Source organism: Babylonia areolata, chromosome 23, assembly GCF_041734735.1.
Source record: "Babylonia areolata isolate BAREFJ2019XMU chromosome 23, ASM4173473v1, whole genome shotgun sequence".
Classification (NCBI taxonomy): domain Eukaryota; kingdom Metazoa; phylum Mollusca; class Gastropoda; order Neogastropoda; family Buccinidae; genus Babylonia; species Babylonia areolata.
Window position 1 is genome coordinate 24541890 of NC_134898.1, and position 22500 is coordinate 24564389.

Consider the following 22500-nt stretch of genomic DNA (forward strand, 5'->3'; position numbering starts at 1 on the left):
ACATCCGCATGTATTCTGCTGAAGACATGCTGAAGGTGAGTCCTTGGTTACACTGAAATGAACACACACATTTAGCACTGAGTGTACGGGTAAAGATAAATTCTTGTGCCTGTTTCTTCTCTTCACATAACTGATGAAGACCATCACACACTGTCAAATTATTTCTACCACACATCAGACCTGTAGATTTTTTTTTTTTTTTTTTTTAAATCAGATTGTAATTGTGCACATTTCTTTGTTGATGCTGTATAACAAATAAGGGAGAAATGTTTAAATATTTGTTTGTAAATTCAAGTGTATCATTTATTTGTGCATGTCTGCAATGTCTGCAGATTCAGTTTAAATCTTTTTTTAATTTTTTTTTTATGTCAACCATGTTTGTAAATTCAGTTGTGTGTGTTAAAAAAAAAGAAAAAAAAAAGTGTCGATCAGGTATCACATACTACAGACAGATTAAGCATAGAACTGTGTTTACAGATCACATACTTCGGGCAGATTAACTTAAAGTGTAGAACTGTGTTTACAGATTATATACTACTACTACTACTAATGGATACTTGTTGAGCGCTTTCCTCCCTGAAAGGGAGCTCAAAGCACATTTTGCAATACACATAAAACACACACACATCCACCCCTGCTGAGTTGTCGTGGTGGTGTGTAGGTTTGAATGACTTCTCTCAAATATTGAGGGGTTGCACACGAAACGGAGTCGAAGGTAAGCATTACGACTTTATGCCGAATGCGGGCAGATACTGGTAACCAGTGAAGAGAATGCAGAAGATGAACTTACAGTGTAGAACTGTTTACAGATCACATTACTATGGGCAGATTAAGCATAGCGCTGTGTCTACAGATCACTTACTACAGGCAGATTAAGTGTGTTTACAGATCACATAGTATGGGGAGATTAAGTGTGTTTACAGATCACACCTTATGGGCAGATTAGTTGTGTTTACAGATCACACACTATGGGCAGATTAAGTGTGTTTACAGATCACACACTATGGGCAGATTAAGTGCGTTTACAGATCACACACTATGGGTAGATTAAGTGTGTTTACAGATCACACACTATGGGCAGATTAAGTGTGTTTACAGATCACGTAGTATGGGCAGATTAAGTGTGTTTACAGATCACATAGTATGGGCAGATTAAGTGTGTTTACAGATCACATAGTATGGGCAGATTAAGTGTGTTTACAGATCACGTAGTATGAGCAGATTAAGTGTGTTTACAGATCACATACTATGGGCAGATTAAGCATAGAACTGTGTTTACTGATCACACACTATGGGCAGATTAAGTGTGTTTACAGATCACATTACTATGGGCAGATTAAGTGTGTTTACAGATCACATACTATGGACAGATTAAGTGTGTTTACAGATCACATAGTATGGGCAGATTAAGATTGTTTACAGATCACATAGTATGGGCAGATTAAGTGTGTTTACAGATCACATAGTATGGGCAGATTAAGTGTGTTTACAGATCACATACTATGGGCAAATTAAGCATAGAACTGTGTTTACTGATCACACACTATGGGCAGATTAAGTGTGTTTACAGATCACATACTATGGGCAGATTAAGTGTGTTTACAGATCACATACTATGGGCAGATTAAGTGTGTTTACAGATTACATACTACGGGCAGATTGAAGCATAGAACTGTGTGTACAGATCACATACTACGGGCAGATTAAACATAGAACTGTGTTTACAGATCACATACTACGGGCAGATTAAGCATAGAACCGTGTTTACAGATCAAATACTACGGGCAGATTAAGCATAGAACTGTGTTTACAGATCACATACATAGAACTGTGTTTGCGGATCACAAACGACGGGCAGATTAAGCATAGAACTGTGTTTCCAGATCACATACTACGGGCAGATTAAACATAGAACTGTGTTTGCAGATCACATACTACGGGCAGATTAAGCATAGAACTGTGTTTGCAGATCACATACTACGGGCAGATTAAGCATAGAACTGTGTTTACAGATCACATACTACGGGCAGATTGAAGAGTAAAACTGTGTTTACAGATCACATACTATGGGCAGATTGAAGTGTAAAACTGTTTCCAGATCACATACTATGGGCAGATTAAGCATAGAACTGTGTTTACAGATCACATACTACGGGCAGATTAAGCATAGAACTGTGTTTACAGATCAAATACGACGGGCAGATTAAGCATAGAACTGTGTTTCCAGATCACATACTACGGGCAGATTAAGCATAGAACTGTGTTTGCAGATCACATACTACGGGCAGATTAAGCATAGAACTGTGTTTATAGATCACATACTATGGGCAGATTGAAGTGTAAAACTGTGTTTACAGATCACATACTACGGGCAGATTAAGCATAGAACTGTGTTTGCAGATCACATACTACGGGCAGATTGAAGTGTAAAACTGTTTCCAGATCACATACTACGGGCAGATTAAACATAGAACTGTGTTTCCATATCACATACTACGGGCAGATTAAGCATAGAACCGTGTCTACAGATCACATACTACGGGCAGATTAAACATAGAACTGTGTTTACAGATCACATACTACGGGCAGATTAAGCATAGAACTGTGTTTGCAGATCACATACTATGGGCAGATTAAGCATAGAACTGTGTTTACAGATCACATACTACGGGCTGATTAAGCATAGAACCGTGTTTACAGATCACATACTATGGGCAGATTAAGCATAGAACTGTGTTTACAGATCACATACTACGGGCAGATTAAGCATAGAACTGTGTTCACAGATCACATACTATGGGCAGATTAAGCATAGAACTGTGTTCACAGATCACATAATACGGGCAGATTGAAGAGTAAAACTGTGTTTGCAGATCACATACTACGGGCAGATTAAGCATAGAACTGTGTTCACAGATCACATACTATGGGCAGATTAAGTATAGAACTGTGTTTTCAGATCACATACTACGGGCAGATTAAACATAGAACTGTGTTTCCAGATCACATACTACGGGCAGATGAAGCATAGAACTGTGTTCACAGATCACATACTACGGGCAGATTAAGCAGTCCACAGGGGAAGACTGGTCGGATGCCAAGCTGTACCTGTCCACTGCCATGCCGAGCATTGGCGGTGAGATTCCAGAGCTCTTCACCGCAGAGCTGAACCTGTACAAACAGCGCCCCTCGTAAGTTGTCTTGAAAACTGTGGATTTGGCTGGCTTTTTTTTGTGTGTGTGTGGTTTTTTTTTGTGTGTGTAGTCTCATGTTTCTCTATGTGTGTGCGTGCGTGTGTGTGTGTGTGTGTGTGTGCATGCGCGCATTTGCATGTGTGTGTGTGTGTTTGCATGCGTGTGTGTGTGTGTTTGTGTGTGTGTACACATATATAAATGCATATATGTTTGTGTGCACCTGGATGCGTGTCCAGCATTCTTTTTTTTGTGTGGGAATCAGAACAGCAGCCTTAGCAACCAATGGATGCTAATCAGTCGTAAAAGCCGATGGAAATAGCTGCCAGTTACCTGAAAGAAACAACAACAACTATAGAACATATCATTCCTAAAAGACAGTAGAAATACAGTCCAGGCATCTGAAATCCAGGCATCTGAAATACAATAACGACAACAACAATCCATCGTAAGGTGTACACAGGTGAAAACAGTCCCCTCCGTAAGGTGTACATTGGTGAAAACACAGTCTCCTCCATAAGGTGTACATTGGTGAAAACACAGTCTCCTCCATAAGGTGTGCACAGGGGAGAACCTCCATAAGGTGTACATGTCACTGAGGAGGACAGCATAGAAGTGGCAATCTTCCCCACAAGGTGTCCGCAGGTGAAAACAATCCTCACCATAAGGTGTACACAGGCGAAAGCACAATCTCCTCCATAAGGTGTACACAGGTGAAAACAATGCTCACCATAAGGTGTACATAGGTGAAAACAATCCTCACCATAAGGTGTACACAGGTGAAAATGATCTCCACCACAAGGCGTACACAGGCGAAAACACAATCTCCTCCATAAGGTGTACATAGGTGAAAACAATCCTCACCATAAGGTGTACACAGGTGAAAATGATCTCCACCACAAGGCGTACACAGGTGAAAACACAATCTCCTCCATAAGGTGTACATGGGTGAAAACAATCCTCACCATAAGGTGTACATGGGTGAAAACAACACCTCACCATAAGGTGTACACAGGTGAAAATGATCTCCACCACAAGGCGCAAACAGGTGAAAACACAATCTCCTCCATAAGGTGTACATAGGTGAAAACAATCCTCACCATAAGGTGTAAACAGGTGAAAACAATCCTCACCATAAGGTGTACATAGGTGAAAACAATCCTCACCATAAGGTGTACACAGGTGAAAATGATCTCCACCACAAGGCGCAAACAGGTGAAAACACAATCTCCTCCATAAGGTGTACATAGGTGAAAACAATCCTCACCATAAGGTGTGCACAGGTGAAAACAATCCTCACCACAAGGTGTACACAGGTGAAAACACTCTCCACCACAAGGTGTACACAGGTGGAAGCACAATCTCCTCCATAAGGTGTACATAGGTGAAAACAATCCCCACCATATGGTGTACACAGGTGAAAATGATTTCCACCCCAAGGTGTACACAGGTGAAAACACAGTCTCCTCCATAAGGTGTACATAGGTTAAAACAATCCTCACCATAAGGTGTACACAGGTGAAAATGATCTCCACCACAAGGCGTACACAGGTGAAAACACAATCTCCTCCATAAGGTGTACATGGGTGAAAACAATCCTCACCATAAGGTGTACATGGGTGAAAACAATCCTCACCATAAGGTGTACATAGGTGAAAACAATCCTCACCATAAGGTGTACATGGGTGAAAACAATCCTCACCATAAGGTGTACATAGGTGAAAACAATCCTCACCATAAGGTGTACACAGGTGAAAACAATCCTCACCATAAGGTGTGCACAGGTGAAAACAATTCTCACCACAAGGTGTACGTGGGTGAAAACAGTCTCCACCACAAGGTGTACACAGGTGGAAACACAATCTCCGCCATAAGGTGTACATAGGTGAAAACAATCCTCACCATATGGTGTACACAGGTGAAAATGATCTCCACCACAAGGCGTACACAGGTGAAAACACAATCTCCTCCATAAGGTGTACATGGGTGAAAACAATCCTCACCATATGGTGTACACAGGTGAAAATGATCTCCACCACAAGGTGTACACAGGTGAAAACACAGTCTCCTCCATAAGGTGTACACAGGAGAAAACAGACCGTCAGCTTGGAATTTTGCCTCTCTGCAGAATATCTTCTCTCTTGCATGGCAGGTTTGGATAGTCCCAAATCAAATCATGTTGTTTAAATCCCACATGACTGCGGAGGAGCCACTTCAGAGCTCGACACCTGTCAGTGTCAGTTAGTCAAAGAGAAACCGCATTAATGTTGAAAGATGATTGAAATAACCACCTGTGACAGTTGATGAAAATATCCACCTTCAACTCTGTTTCATTAGCATGTGGACTGACATCAGTAATGTTTTTGTGATGACATATTGCTGAAAGGAAGTTTGCTAAATTTTATTCAGACAAAGATTTGTGCAAAGGCCTTGTCACCCACTGCATAATGCCCATGAATGACTGTCTGATTCAGCATTCTTCTGCAAGAAGTTTTCTTCAGTTTCAGTGTCAGTCACCAGCATGTTACACCACGTATGCACATATTTTTTTAAATTTTTTAAATTTTTTTTAAGACATCAACTTCTGCCATTGTTCGGAAGGAAACTTTAAAAAATTTCCAGTATTGAGCATTCATTTTCACAGATTCCAACAACAAGTAGCCTTTAAAAGAAAAGAAGAAGAAAGTATGTCAGCCTAGATTGGACACACAGGGACAGGTGGTAACAGACCTTCAGCACTGCAAGGTGGTGGAGAATGCATCCACAAGAACTAGATTTGTACGCAAGCCAGAAATGTGCTTGGCAATTTTGATTGATTTTAATAATAATAATAATAATAATGGATACTTATATAGCACACTATCCAGAAATCTGCTCTAGGTGCTTTACAAAAACGCTTTGTTAACATAAAACATTACATCTGTGTTATATACACACACCAAAATATGACAACACACACACACACACACACACACACACGCACGCACGCACACACACACACACACACACACACACACACACACACACACACACACACACTGCGTACATACATTTTAACAATACATGTGTATCTAACAGCTACCCTAATACATACGCACACATTGGCAGGCACAAACTTACATAAACGCACGCGCACACAATACACATTCATATACATGCATGTAGTTATGTACACATACATATGCATACATACAGCTAACGCAAAGGACGTGGACCTGCCACAATTGAACTTACTGCTGAGGGAAAAGGTGAGTTTTGAGACGAGGTTTAAAAGATGCGAGGGAATCAGAATGACGGAGGTTATCAGGGAGCTTGTTCCACGTCTTTGGCGATTGAAAAGAAAATGATCTGTGTCGATAGGTCTTACTTCTTTTAGCCTAAAAGTTGTGATAAAACATGTTTGCAACTTTGATATATGTCATGTTCATAAAACGAATGAAATGCTAATAGGTTTAGGCTCCTTAAGATAGAATTGTTTCATTTCTACCACACAACTTTCAGTTGACAAGTATTCGTTTTAGGTGGTGAGCAAAAATATAATTTGGATTCGTTATGGTTATGTACTGGTAACACCTCCCCCTCCCCATAACCTCCATCAGCATTATCGGGTTTGTTGTCGTCGGTTTCCAGCATACAACTTTTGGCTCAGCATACACTCATTTCTGATGGTGACCAAAAATATGATTTGGATCGTTTTTGGTTTGTACTGCCCCCCACTTCCGTTCTGTTCCCCTCTATTTTCAGCATTATCACTTTTGTTGTTGTTGTAACGGGTGCAATAGCTGAGTGGTCAAAGTATTGGACTTTCAGTCTGAGGATCCCGGGTTCAAGTCTCAGTAACAGCACCTGTTAGGTAAAGGGTGGAGATTTTTCTGATCTCCCAGGGCAACATATGCACAGACCTGCTTGTGCCTGAACCCCCTTCATGTGTATACACAAGCTAAAGATCAAATACACACATTAAAGATCCTGCAATCCATGTCAGCGTTCGGTGGGTTATGGGAACAAGAACATACCCAGCATGCACACCCCTGAAAACAGAGTATGGCTGCCTACATGTCAGGGTAAAAATGGTCATACATGTGAAAGCCCACTTGTGGACATACGAGTGAATGTGGGAGTTGCAGCCCACGAACGAAGAAGAAGAAGTTGTTATTTTGTGTAGGAATCATATTTGAGCCATGAAAGCTTTGCATCCTGGGTTTTTTTTGGTGGTTGTTGTTTTGAGGGGGTTGAACGGAAGATTTGGCGACAAATGGATGACAGGGCCATAGGGTGGATGTGGACTGTACAGTCCGCCTCGCAAAAAGGGGGAAGTTCCATATGAACCCTATGAACCCTCAACCCCCATCGCCACAGTTGGGGTCAGTGAATGGCAGTTGTCCTCTCTGCTGGACTGCTGTGTTGTGTGTGTGTGTGTGTTTTTTTTTTTTTTTTACACAATGTACACCGTTAACATCCACTATCAGCTCACCTCCTCTTAACTCACTCAGTACGGCCAGTCCTCTCTTCTCCTCTACACAGACCCCTCAGATGTCCAGTGGGTGGCTGAATGACCCAACCTTTAGCTTCCGTCCTCAGAATTGTGGTATTCTTTGTCAACATTTACCTCTTCGGTATAAGAGTCTTCCGACTGCAATATTTTGATGATGGTACTTGGGGTGAAACGCTGTTAACGTCGTCTCTTTCGCCGTTCGTATGGAGAGAGTTAATGAATATTGCGTTCGGTTTTTAATGGGTTTTTTTTTTGTCCTTTGATTTCGTTCAGTGTTTGAATGTAAAATGCTGGGAGTAAATGTTCTTTTTTTTTTTCTTTTTTTTTGGTTTGTTTTACTCCTTTATGGTTGAGCCAGCAGTGCCAGATAAAACTAAGGAGTTGTATCCTCATGAGCAGAATTTTTGTGAAAGCAAGGCTTAAAATTTTTGAAAATGAAACATTCTGCAGTATTTCTTTCTGCTGTTCACTTATTTTACATATCTCTATCTATCTATCTATCTGTCTATCTATCTGTCTATCTATATCTATGTCTATCTATCTATCTATATATATTGTTCTACGTATTTATTTATACTTTCTATAGAATGTATATATAGTAGGATCTCAAGGCCTGACCTGGGTCTGTGCGTAGGTGAAGCATCAGCTTCCTTTTTTCTTTCTTTGAAAAAGAGACATGGTGCAGCGTATATGGATCAGTCTGCACACTTCGACGCCTCTTTTATAGCTGAAACTGATCTAGTTTGTATTGTAGGTGTTTTTTTTTGTTTTTGTTTTGTTTTTGTTTTTTTTGTCGAGGTATTTAATCCGTGAGGAAGTGGAACATTTTTTGGCAGATGGATGACAGCGTCATGTGCTGGACTCTACAGTCCTTCTCCCAAAAAGGGGGATGTACCCTATGAACCCCTGGCTGCGCTGCACGATGCTGCCTTAGTTCTGGTCAGTCATTCGCCCTGCCGGACTTCAGTGTTGTGTTTTCTGGAAACACAGTGGATTGTTAGCATCTACTGTTCTGTTCGCTTCCTATGCATGAATATGATGTTCAATTTTTAGAGCTTTTTTTTTGTTGTTTGTCCTTTGATTTTGTTCAGTTTTTGAATGAGGAATGCTGTAGGGTTATGTGCTCTCTTTTTTTTGCTCGCTTTATGGTTGAGTGAGTAGTACTAGATAAATGTTGGAAACAATATCCTCATGAACAGAACTTTTATGAAAGCAAGGCTTTAAATTTGAAAATGAAACATTCTGCAGTTTTTCACTTGGTAGTCTGGTTTCTGAAAGAAGTCATTTAGAAAGCTGTATCCCCCCCTCACCCTCCCACACCCCTCTATCTCCCACCCACATGGATTATGGTAACAGGCTAAACCAAAGCAGATTTTAGAAAAGATTAATGTTTGTATATAATTATTTTTTTTTAAAAAGAAGGTATTTATTAGGAATGGATTGCATTTGTCAACAGATGGATGACTGAATAAATACATTACCTATGCAGACCACTACCCCCAGCACACACCTACGGGGGGGGAAAAAAACGAAAAAAAAAAAACGAAAAAAAAAAAGTGAAGAGCTGCCTGTGGCACTTAACTCACTCAGTACGGCCAGTCCTCTCTTCTCCTCTACACAGACCCCTCGGATGTCCAGTGGGTGTCTGAATGACCCAGCATTTAGCTTCCGTCATCAGAATTGTGGTATTCTTTGTCAACATTCACCTTTTCAGTATAAGAGCCTTCTGCTTGCAATATTTTGATGATGGTAACTGGGGTGAAACACTGTTAACGTCGTCTCTTTCGCCGTTCGTATGGAGAGAGTTAAGACAGACAGCTGACAGCCCCATAGACTGGTCAGTTTTCAACAGTCGCCCAGTCTGCCTGCCATGTTGTGTGTCTAGAGACAAGTATTCAGTGTTGAGCTTCCGTTCTGTTCACTGCTACATGAAGTGATCCACATGTTTTCAGTGCTTTCGTCGTTTGATTTTGTTGTCTGACTTAATCTACATTATGTGCTTAACTGCACCCCTATTGCTCCATCTGTCAACGGCTGTGTCATTCAGACTTTGACACTATGTCCTGTTAATGTAGAAGGATTGTGAAAACATCTGTGTCACATTTCAACATTCAGCAGCCATGACTCCGTCTCATCTCTGAGCTGCTTGATTTATACATACCTGCTTCACAGTTGCCTTTCATCTTCAGATTCCATGGAGCAGTACTGAAAAAAGGTTGGGTATCAAAAATACCAGGATGCATTACTAAAATGCTGTTAACTTACTCAGTTTGAACAGGTTTGACTGATCAAAGCAGCTGCTTCATGCGTCTGCTGTTTGCAAATGGTTCTGCTGAGAAAGTGAATAATTATGATGAGGTAAGATGAGAACATACTAGAAGTAATCCTTTGGTTTTAGAATACTCTGGTTCACAAGGGAAGTAAGCATGGGATGAGTTATCCTGTACTGGATAGAGGAGAATGAGTTATGAGTGGAAGTTGAAAGATTGTCCTATCTATACCTGGACTCATCATTCTATTTGCAGTGAAGTCATGTTGGAAAGCTGAAGCTAGTTATTGACTGGGGGAAACACAACAAACCATATCTGAGGAAAGAAATGTCCTTGACTGGGGGAAACACAACAAACCATATCTGAGGAAAGAAATGTCCTTGACTGGGGGAAACACAACAAACCATATCAGAGGAAAGAAATGTCCTTGACTGGGGGAAACACAACAAACCATATTTGAGGAAAGAAGTGTCCTTGACTGGGGGAAACACAACAAACCATATCTGAGGAAAGAAATGTCCTTGACTGGGGGAAACACAACAAACCATATCTGAGGAAAGAAGTGTCCTTGACTGGGGGAAACACAACAAACCATATCTGAGGAAAGAAATGTCCTTGACTGGGGGAAACACAACAAACCATATCTGAGGAAAGAAGTGTCCTTGACTGGGGGAAACACAACAAACCATATCTGAGGAAAGAAATGTCCTTGACTGGGGGAAACACAACAAACCATATCTGAGGAAAGAAGTGTCCTTGACTGGGGGAAACACAACAAACCATATCTGAGGAAAGAAATGTCCTTGACTGGGGGAAACAACAAACCATATCTGAGGAAAGAAATGTCCTTGACTGGGGGAAACACAACAAACCATATCTGAGGAAAGAAATGTCCTTGACTGGGGGAAACACAACAAACCATATCTGAGGAAAGAAATGTCCTTGAGCAGAAAGGGGAGTGGCGGCCTCATTGTAATTCATCTGTCCTGGAAGTGAGAAAAACTGACCGCACACAGGATCAAATCCCACAGCCACTGCCAGGATTTTCTCCCCCTGCACTGGACTGGTGATCTGGACACTGGTCATTTGGATGTGACGACAAAAACCAAGGTCTTGTGTGCAGCATGCACTTAGCACATGTTAATAAACACATGGCAATAAAAGGGTTGTCCCTGGCAAAATTCTGGAGAACAATCCACTCTGATATACATGTGTATGTGTGTGCCTGACGGAATGACAAGGAAGTGAGTGATCAGCACCTAAAGGCAGCTGTCAGTCGCCTCTTGACTTGTGTGACGTTGGAGGCTCCCTTCCAAGGGGCCGTTTTGTCTGCCCAGTTCGGCAGCCTGTCTTGCAAATGAGTTTGTTTGTAAAGTGCTTTCAGTTTGGTCTGTGATGAAGATACATTCTATTTAAGTATCAATAATAATAAAAACAATAACAATAATTGTGATAATAATGATGATAACATGGGCACATGTTGGCAGAGGGATGACTGGCTGCTCAGTGTGATTGTACAGTCCATTCCCCTGTAGTCCTCTGAGCCATGAGACATGCCTCTTTCTGGGCACTGGACATCTTCCTGCCTGCCTCCCTGCCTGCTATGGTGTGTTTGTGGACCTACGTGAAATATTGAAAACAAAAAAAAAAGAAGGTATTTTTAGTTCTCTGTAAAGCCATGTAAGTACATACTCTCGTCTTTTGATTTCTCAGGCTGACTTTACAATGCAGAAAGAATGCTTTTTTTTTCTTCTGTTTTTGTTTCCACCATTTAGACTCTTGAGTGGGAGCATTGACAGTGTCATGATATTCAAAGATTGACACATTCTTCAATGACAGGCCCTACCGCTGGAAATGCCGTTGTGTGTGTTTTTGTTCATGATGAAGCCCTGTAAGACTGCTGCTGTCGTTTGTTGGACGGGGCGAACAGAGTGATTCAGTCCTCGATGGAAACACTCCGTTTTCACATTTAGAAAAAAGAAAGAGATGGGAGGGCGGGTGGCTGGGGGGGTGTATGATCGTCAGTCATGTTTGACTATGACCATCACAACAGCAGAGGGGGCAACTGCTGTCCAAACTATCTGGGCTAGGATTTGATTATAGTGGAGAGTGTCTTGCCCAGGTAACATCCCCACTCTCTCAGCCAAGAGGGTTATAGGACAGTCGGCATTGGGATGGGTCCCAAAGGCGAACTGCCCCCCCACGGCTGCAGCACTAAGAGCCAGTGCAATCTTGCCTCCTAGTTTGAGAGTCATGGTACTTCACAAAAAGACTGAACTGTAAATGACTTCCCACAGCAATGTAGAAACCATTGATCAGCTGGGGGTTATGATGTAAACAATCAGCTGGCAGAGAGTCAAACGCACGCAGTGTGTGTCTGCAGATGGATGACACACCCTGAGATGAATCTGGTCAGCACCCCTCCCAAAAAGGGTGACGTACCATACGAACCGTTCGATTTCAGTCATCAGGCAGCTCGTGTGCTGGTCAGTGGACAGTGTCAACGTTCCGCATGTCAGTGTGCATCTGGAAATAGTTGGCAGAGTGTTTCCCTGTCTTGTTCAGTGTTGCATGAATTGGTGGTGTGTATGGTGTTAACCCTTTCGTCATCATTTTGGTTTTGCATGTCTGACTTTGTAGAGCGGTGCACGCCGGCTTTGCACACACACACACACACACACACACACACACACACACACACACACACACACACACACACACACACATTGCCCCTCCCACCTCTACCAACAGAGAGACAGAGACAGAGAGAGAGAGAGAAAAAAAAAACAACCAACACCGTATGGAGTGAGAGACGCAGAAGAAAAGACCTAGATGACACGGGCATCAACACACACACACACACACACACACACACACACACACACAGAGAAAGTGCAGCACCAAGCGGTGACTGAGTATTTGGTTAAAACTGCTTTGGTTTATACAGTCTTTTGTTTGGAGATGTTGCAGTACAAACACAGGACAGCTTGTTTTGAATGGTGAAATTGTTGCAATTACCTGTTGTCAGTCATTCATTACCTGTCATCAGATGTCAACTGCCTGTTTTCAGTCATCAGTTACCTGTCTTCAGTCGTTAATTACCTGTGGTCAGTCATGAATCACCTGTGGTCAGTTGTGAACTGCCTGTTGTCAGTCGTCAGTTACCAGTCATCAGTCATCAATTACCTGTCTTCAGTGGTTCATTCTTGTGGCTGAGGTAGAATACACTGCATGCTACTTTGCTGGACAGCTTTTCAGTCCAAATGAAAGTCAGTGGCGATTTGTTTTTTTGTGTGTTTGTTTTTTGGTTAGGGGTTGTTAAGAATAGAGTGGTGACCTAGTGGTAATGTGCTGACCAGGAAGCAAATGTCCACAGGTTTGAATCCTATACTTGTACCAAGATTTTGCTCCTCCCTCCACTAGACATTCATTTGTGGTCTGCGTACTAGTCTTTCAGATGATCAGTTGATAAACCGAGGTTCCACATGCTGCATGCACTGAGCACCTGTTAAAGAACCCACAACAAATTGTTGTCCCTGGTAAAAATCTGTAGAAGAATCAACTTTGATGGTAAAAGAAATACACTTGCGGACAGAAAGAAAAGAAAAGAAAAACGTGTGGCGCTGCACTGTGGAGAAGCCAGAATTTCATGCATTTGACAAAATGCAATGCAATGCAATGCAATATGATATAACTGCACTGTCATGGAATTATGTCTTAACATTGATGCAAGGTAAAGCAAGTATGATTTAACTTTTGGCCTGCATTCTGCACCCAGAATCAACCTGACAAGTATATTCTGCACTGTTAACTGTCTGACCAGGGCCTGTATGCTAAGACTGTTGTCTGATCACCTTCCTCAGCCGTGTTAGTTCTGTTTCTCTTTTTCTCTATCTGTTCTCTATTTCTCTGTGTGGGTGGTGAGTTCACACATTCAATTCTGAGCAAGGAAACTGTCTTCTGCGTGTATCTAGAATCAGAGAATTTTTAACCAGTGGATTTCTCTCCTCACCTTGTCATGGTCAGCCAAATTGCAATCAGATAAACACTTGTACCTGGTTGAGCTCATCTTGAATTTTGCAGTTTCACCATGCCAGTTTTGATAAGGAGAAAACTGGAATCATGTTGTTTTCCCTGGGTGAAAGAAAGGGGGGGAGGGGGAGGAATGGTGAGGGACAGGGGGAGGGGGCGGGGAGGGTGATGGGGGAGGGGTGGGGGGGGGGGGGGCAGAGACCATGAGTGACAGCAGTTGGAGATAAATCCGAGACATTGACATCTCCAGAGACGGGCGCAATAGCCGAGTGGTTAAAGCGTTGGACTGTCAATCTGAGGGTCCCGGGTTTGAATCACGGTGACGGCGCCTGGTGGATAAAGGGTGGAGATTTTTACGATCTCCCAGGTCAACATATGTGCAGACCTGCTAGTGCCTGAACCCCCTTCGTATGTATATGCAAGCAGAAGATCAAATGCGCACGTTAAAGATCCTGTAATCCATGTCAGCGTTCGGTGGGTTATGGAAACAAGAACATACCCAGCATGCACACCCCCGAAAACAGAGTATGGCTGCCTACATGGCGGGGTAAAAACGGTCATACACGTAAAAGCCCACTCGTGTGCATACGAGTGAACACAGAAGGAGAAGAAGAAGACGTCTCCAGAGTTGAAGGGCTGTCTTGTTCAGTTTGAGCTACGAACTGGAAACTCTTTGTGCTCACATCCACAGGACTTGTTTGTTCTTCTTCTTGTTCTTTGTTCATGGGCTGCAACTCCTAGGTTCACTCGTATGTACACGAGTGGGCTTTTATGTGCATGACTGTTTTTACCCTGCAGCCATACTCCGTTTTCGGGGGTGTGCATGCTGGGTTTGTTCTTGTTTCCATAACCCACCAAACACTGACATTGATCACATGATCTTTAACATGCATATTTAATCTTCTGCGTGCATATACACACAAAGGGGGTTCAGGCACTAGCAGGTCTGCACATGTGTTTATATGGGAGATCGGAAAAAATCTCCACCCTTTACCCACCAGGCGCCGTTATCGAGATTCGAACCTGGGACCTTCAGATTGAAAGTCCAACGCTTCAACCACTCGGCTATTGCGCCCTTCTGCTTGTTTGTTCAATGTGCACCCTCGCATGCTTGTATACTCCTCTGTCGCTGTCCCTGTTCCCTGTGTGTTTGTTCATGTTTCTTATCATGAGGGGGACTGGGCCTTACATGAATGGTTCCTCTGAATCTGAATCCGCACTCCCCCTTCCCTTGCCCCCCCACCCATCCCCCGCCCCCACCCCACCCCCCGGCCCTCCCCTCCCCTCCCATCCCCCCCTCACTCGCTCTGTCCATCTGTTAAATCCATTTTAATTACACATACTTAACCGTGACCCAACTAGTGCAGACTCCGGCAGGGGTCTGACATTCCTGTCCCGTGCAAACTACTATCCGCCTATGCGGAGCAGATCTAAATCCATTTTACACACAGTGTTTGTGGTTCTCACTTTCATCACTTTCCCATGTGCAGTGTGCAAGTGAAAAAGAGAGCAATGTCTTTTTCTGGAGCCCGGCGTGAAATGAAGCCCCACTACTTGGCTGCTGAGGTTGAAATGGTGTATGGAGAGTGTGCGGCTCTGATGGTGCACGCCCAGGCAGAAGTAGGCTGCTGGTTTGGCCATGCTCAGCTTCGTAGTACCTTTCTCTGCAGTATCTATCGAACTTGCAGTGCCTTTATATTCTTTGGTGCTGCGCATGTTTGCTTTCTTGTTTCTGTTCGTATCTCCATGGACAGCGGCCCTGATGTTATGTTTTTATATATCATTGTTATCATTATCATTATTATAATTATCATGATTGCTGCTGTTGCTGTTATTACAACTACTAACTGCTGTTTTTCATGTTGAATGACTGACATGTAAAACCTGGTTTGCATCTTAAAGTGTACTGATCTAGAAAGCTCATCTCACATTCATTCAGTATAATGTAGTGCTGTTTGTCTGTATATGCTTTCCTTAACTAACACAAGGTAAGGTAAGGTAAGATAAGATAAATATATTATCTGATAAAGAAAAATTACACAACAGATGTGGCAAAACGTAGCACTAAAACATTAAGCATTACTTTGAAGCAGAAGAAGGAGAAGCAGAAGAAGAAGAAGAAGAGGTTAAAATAAAAGTGAAAAAAAGAAAGAAGCATAAAGATACGAGTATAAAAAAAACATTGCATATATTCACATTAAACATTGTAATCAATATAATACATCTGTATGAAAGACACAAACGTTCAACACTGCTCATTAAAATAAGAAATAGAAAAAAGAAGAAAAAGGAGTAATATTAAACAAGGAAGAAGTACTGTTACTCTATAGAAGACAAATACACATAATGTTACTCTACAGAAGACAAAGGCACATAATGTTACTCTACATAATGTTACTCTACAGAAGACAAAGGCACATAATGTTACTCTACATAATGTTACTCTACAGAAGACAAAGGCACATAATGTTACTCTACAGAAGACAAAGGCACATAATGTTACTCTACAGAAGACAAAGACACATGTTACTCTACAGAAGACAAAGGCACATAATGTTACTCTACAGAAGACAAAGGCACATAATGTTACTCTACAGAAGACAAAGGCACATAATGTTACTCTACAGAAGACAAAGACACATAATGTTACTCTACATAATGTTACTCTACAGAAGACAAAGGCACATAATGTTACTCTACATAATGTTACTCTACAGAAGACAAAGACACATAATGTTACTCTACATAGACACATAATGTTACTCTACAGAAGACAAAGACACATAATTCAAACCACTTCAGCTTGCTGCCTGCCACCCATCAGCTAGCATGCATGTAAAAATGCATGTGAAAGGCAGAAAAATAAACTCAAAGACTTTGCAGACCCCCCCCTCCTTCTGTCTACGTTTTTATTTTGCAGGTATTAACCCAGTGGTCCGTACAGTGCCAGAATGAGAGTTGCTATGGAATTTTTCATTTACTGGTTTTCTTTCTCCCCACCTTTCTGTCCGTTTTGCAGATATACATCCGCTCTTCTTCCAGCCGGCGCCACACAGAGGAAGTTTCATTTCAAAAGGAGACATAATACAGAATTGGCTGGTGGTCCTCAGCTTGAGTTTGCTTTCCTTGACTCCCTACCACCGCCTGCCACTCAGGCAGAAACCAAAGTACAGTGATGTGTGCAGTGTTTTGTCACTTGTACAGACGTGTTGTATGTAGTAACTGTGGAGGATGTTTACCAGAACAGTGTAGGAAGGAACAAACAAACAGAACAAGCACAAGCAGAACAGGTAAGAAGGGAGAAGGTCCGAGATTAACTACATGAAGCACATTTGAAAATATCTATCTAATCTATCTCTGTGTGTGTGTGTGTGTGTGTGTGTGTGTGTGTGTGTGTAATTATATATATATATATGTATATGTATGTATGTATGTATATATGTATGTATAAGTGTGATCCATGTGCTTCACATTTGATGAACTCAGGAAGGTATAAGAGGTGCAGGAGAACTGAGGGCAGAAATGCGGGCTTTAAATTTATCTATCTATGTGTGTGTGTGTGTGTGTGTGTGTGTGTGTGTGTGTGTGTGTGACCCTTAGATGTCGAGGAAAGTCGCCCTTGGCCGTGCGCTGTCTAGTCAGCTAACGTCGCCTATGGCAGTGAAAGAGTTAAAATCTCAGTCAGCCCTGTCACCCCCCCCCCCCCCCCCCCCCCCCCACTGCTTGGTTACCCTTTCACTTGTTTTCACAGCCATTCCTGAGCAATACTTCAAATCCCAGCTGAACAGACTTGTGGTTTGATCTTTCCTCTTCGTATAAGGGAATAGATACAGCCCTCAATGAACTTCTGGGCAACTTTTAAGGATAAAAGTATGTCTCTGTTATTCCTTTGTGTGTATACTTGTCTGTTTGTCTGTCTGTATTTGTTATTCCTTTGTATATTTTCCTGTCTCAGATATTCTTTTGGCTGTGTGTGTATTTGCCTGTCTGTCTATCTCTGTCTGTCTCTGTTATTCCTTTGGTTGTGTGTATATTTTCCTCTCTGTCTTTTCCTGTGTGTGTATTTGATTGTTGGTCTGTCTGTCTGTCTGTCTGTGATATTCCTTTGTGTGTATTTGTGCCTGTCTGTCCATCTTTCTCTGTCTATGTCTGTCTCTGTGAATCCTTTGCCTGTGTGTGTGTTTGTGTCTGTCTGCCTGTCTGTCTGTCTGTCTGTCTCTGTTATTCATTTGTGTGTTTATTTGCCTGTCTGTCTGTCTGTCAGTCAGTCAGTCTATCTATCTCTTTGTGTCTCTGTTGTCTGTCTCTGTTATTCCTTTGTCTCTGTTGTGTGTATTTGCCTGTCTGTCTGTCAATATCTGTATGTCTTTGTTATTTCTCTGTACATTTGCCTGTCTGTCTGTCTCTATCTGTCGCTGTTATCGCTTTGTCTGTGCATGTACTTTTCTGTCTGTCTCTGTTTTTGTCTCCCCCACACCCCCAACCCCCCCATCTCTGGAATCCCCCACTTCTACCCTCCACTATCTCTCAGCTCTGCTAGCTCTCCTGTCATCTGTCTTCTTGTCATATTTCCGACATTTGTCAGCTGTGAATGTTGGGTGTCCAAAACTAGACTTGTTGCGACTGCCATGTACAAGCCTGATCTGAGAAAAATCTCCAGCCTGCATGGTTACTTAAATCAAATTGCACACACATTTTTTTATATTTTTTTAATAGATCTGAGAGGTGTTACACTGAAACAAGCAGCAAGGTATTCTGTGAGATTTGAGAAGCCCTGGATGCTTTCGGTACCAGGCTGCAGAGTGGTAATGGGGGTGGTGTCTGTCTCCCTCTTGTTTGGCCTCTTCCTTTGTTTTGGGATCAGACTCAGTTTAATGACCACATATCAGACGACATGTTTTTTTTTTGTTTTTTTTTTGTTTTGTTTTTTATCAGCTCAGATCAACAGTTAGAGTCAGTTAAGTTCGGAGGAATAATGTATGAACCAGCAGTATCAGTATCAGTTGCTCAAGGAGGAGTCACTGCATTTGGTCAAATCCATATACGCTACACCACATCTGCCAAGCAGATGCCTGACCAGCAGCGTAACCCAACGGGCTTAGTCAGGCCTTGAGAAAAAGAAAAAAAAAAGAAAGAAAAAAAAGAAATGAAATTAAAAAAAAAAAAAGAAAAATAAGAAAGAATTATAATAACAACAAAAAACAAGAGAGGCAAGGCCGTCAAGACTCACTTGTGATACACTTAAAAAAAAAAAAATCCAAGCTTTTTATGTATTGAGTACAATTTCAAAATAATATTTAAGATGAGAAAGATCAGTTTAAAGCAAATTAAGTCCCCTAGCATTAATTACACACAGAGTAATTTCCCTTTTTTTTACTATCTGCACCAAAACGTTTGCAAAATAAATAAAACTTCCATGCTTAGCAAAAGAAGTTCCTGTTTGAACAAAAAATTATACTCAATACATAAAAAGCTTGGATTTTTTTTTTTTTTTTTTTTTTTTTTTTTTTTTTTAAGTGTATAACAAGTGAGTCTTGAAGGCCTTGCCTCTCTTGTTTATTTTGGAAGGAATTGCAGTGTACGTGTATCATTACAGAAAATGGAGAAAAATGTCTGGCCTTAATTTTGATTTGAAATTGATTTTTGATCAGTTTTGATTATTATTATTGTTGTTTTTACTCAAACATATTTACACACAAATGCAGAATAAACTAAAAAAAGACCAAATATCTTAGCTTCTTTTTTTTTCACCTCTAAACGACAGATGTGAAATTGAAAAATATGCAAACTTACTGATCATGTACAATGACATTCTTGAATTGGGACAAAATTTCTCCCATTCATAAACTTAATACAAAACTGAAGTGTGTCAAACTAGTTTTTACTAGGCTGTCAATACAAGAAGACAGTCTACTCGTTTACCTTATTTTATTATACTTTAATTTGTTCTTCACTTTGTCAATACTGTTTCTCCATAGCTTTGATTTTGTTTTTGTTTCTTGTCTTACAGTGTTACCAGTCTATGTACTGAGTGTATTTCATTGGCTGCCTGTTTGTTTAGATGTGAAAAAGACAGTGGCAGAATTGTTAAGATGCTCAGCTGCCAATACAGAGAGTCTGTGATGGTGGGTTTTCAATCCTGCTCTCGTCCTTTCTCCCATATTTGTCAGGAAAATCAAACTGAGCGTCTGGTCTTTCAGATGAGACGATAAACTGAGGCCCAGTGTGCAGCACGCACTTGGCGTTCTGAAAAAGAACCCATGGCAACAAGAGTGTTGTCCTGTGGTGAAATTATGTAAAAGAAAGAAAAAGAAACGAAATTCACTCTGATAGGTACACAAACATATAAGCATGCACTCAAGGCCTGACAAATGCGTTGGGTTATGTTGCTGTAAGGCATCTGCCTAGCAGATGTGGTGTAGCGTATATGGATTAGTCTGAATGCAGTGACACCTCCTTGAGAAACTGGAACTGAAACTGAAAACTTACAGTGTTACCAGTCTTTGTCGTTAGTGTATTTCATTGGCTGCCTGTTTTGTTTAGATGAGAAAAGAATGCTGTACAAATATCCATATAATAGTGCTTTCTAGGGGGTGTGTTAAAGAAAGTTGGGTTTTTGTTGTTGAAATAGAAGAGCCCTTGGTTTGCTTTCTGTCTTTTTTTGTTTTGCTTTTTGTCGTTAATTGTTTGTTTGTTTATTTTTTTATTGTTTTTTTCCCCTTAGATTTGCTGTTGTTTGACACTTGGTTAAAGATAGTGTAAGATTCAATAATTTTTTTTTCTTTCGAAGCGATAAGCCTTGTATTAAATTTCACTGCTTCAGTGCAGCATCGTCTTGCTATCATTGAGGGGGTTATTCTATTTATTTCTTGATTTGATTGCTTATTTATTTGTTTTATTGTTGCTGTTGTTTTTGTTATCATTGTTATTCTTATCATTATTGTCTTTATAACCTGACTCATAAATATTAAATGGATTCTTCTTCTTCTTCTGCGTTCACTCGTATGCACACGAGTGGGCTTTTACGTGTATGACCGTTTTTACCCCGCCATGTAGGCAGCCATACTCCATTTTCGGGGTGTGCATGCTGGGTATGTACTTGTTTCCATAACCCACTGAACGCTGACATGGGCCACAGGATCTTTAACGTGCGTATTTGATCTTCTGCTTGCATATACACACGAAGGGGGTTCAGGCACTAGCATGTCTGCACATATGTTGACCTGGGAGATTGTAAAAATCTCCACCCTTTACCCACCAGGTGCCGTCACCGTGATTCGAACCCGGGATCCTCAGATTGACAGTCCAATGCTTTAACCACTCGGCTATTGCACCCGTCATTAAATGGATTGATTTTATTCATTAATTTTCATATAGGGGGAATGGAATTTGAAACCAGAACGAGCAATGGCTGTGACAGCATTAGCAGTGAGCAGTGATGCAAACTAAAGCTGTACATTTCTCTTAATATTTGAGCGCCGATTTCTGTGTGCAGCCAGAAAAAAGGAGGTGTTGTCTTTGCCAGAGCAGGCAGTTCCCGAAGGTCTAGAACTTGGCGGGACAGTGCACAAGTTGATGATTACATGCTGGATTATCGTCTGGCAAATATCGAAATGGAATCGGAGGCTTACATGAGGGCTTCGAGAGCTCCGCCACCTCCCCCACTTATGGTTCATGCAGAAGCTGAAGTACGGTGGTGGTGTATCTGATAGATAATAATATCACACATAATCATTTTTGTTCACTTTCTGAGGTGGGATGTGGGAGGTGAGGGATAAGGTTGGGTGGTGGTAGTGATGGGCTGAGGTGGTGGGGGGTGCGGGGGGGGGGGGGAGGCGGAGGGGGGGTCGGCAGGGGGGGGGATGAGGGTGAGTTGTGTTGTTTTGGTTTATTTTGGTGTGTGTGTGTGTGTGTTGTGTGAAAGGAGAAATGTGGCAGAATGGTTCAGATGCTTGCCTGTCAGCACGGAGAGCCCGCGAGGGTGTGGGCTCGAATCCCACTTTCGCCCTTTCTCCCAAGTTTGACTGGAAAATCAAACTGAGTGTCTAGTCATTCGGATGAGACGATAAACCGAGGTCCCGTGTGCAGCATGCACTTGGCACACTGAAAAAGAACCCATGGCAACGAGAGTGTTGTCCTCTGGCAAAATTCTGTAGAAGAAATCCATTCTGATAGGTAAGCAAATATATATATCTGTATATATCTCTATCTATCTATATATATATGTGTGTACGAAGGCCTAACTAAGTGCGTTGCGTTATGTGGCTAGTCAGGCATCTGCCTCGCATATGTGGTATAGCGTATATGGATTTTTCTGAACGCATTGACGCTTCCTTGAGAAATTGAAGCTGAAATTGAAACTCTGTGTGTGTGTGTGTGTGTGTGTGTGTGTGTGTGTGTGTGTGTGTGTGTGTTCTTGGTTGGTTTGGGCTTTTTCTGCAAAATAAAAAGAAAGATTTTGCTTCGCTTTACTCCTTTTTTGTTTTTTGCTGTTTGGGGTGTTGGGTTTTTT

General features: G+C 41.6%; 1 protein-coding gene across 4 annotated transcripts in view; it reads left to right on the forward strand.

Annotated features, from left to right (window-relative positions):
* Nucleotides 1-22500, forward strand: part of LOC143298238 (protein F37C4.5-like) — a 40712-nt gene that overhangs the window by 4387 nt on the left and 13825 nt on the right. The window contains exons 4-6 of one of the 4 annotated variants that reach the window (XM_076611049.1): nucleotides 1-35; nucleotides 3046-3191; nucleotides 8523-8625. The exon at nucleotides 1-35 is cut by the window's left edge and continues 95 nt beyond it. In XM_076611049.1, coding sequence (XP_076467164.1) covers nucleotides 1-35; nucleotides 3046-3191; nucleotides 8523-8625 — 284 coding nt within the window. Of the gene's footprint in view, nucleotides 36-3045; nucleotides 3192-8522; nucleotides 8626-12339; nucleotides 12443-15478; nucleotides 15609-21483; nucleotides 21677-22500 lie in introns of all 4 variants that reach the window. The other 3 variants (XM_076611048.1, XM_076611047.1, XM_076611046.1) reach the window with 3 other exon arrangements.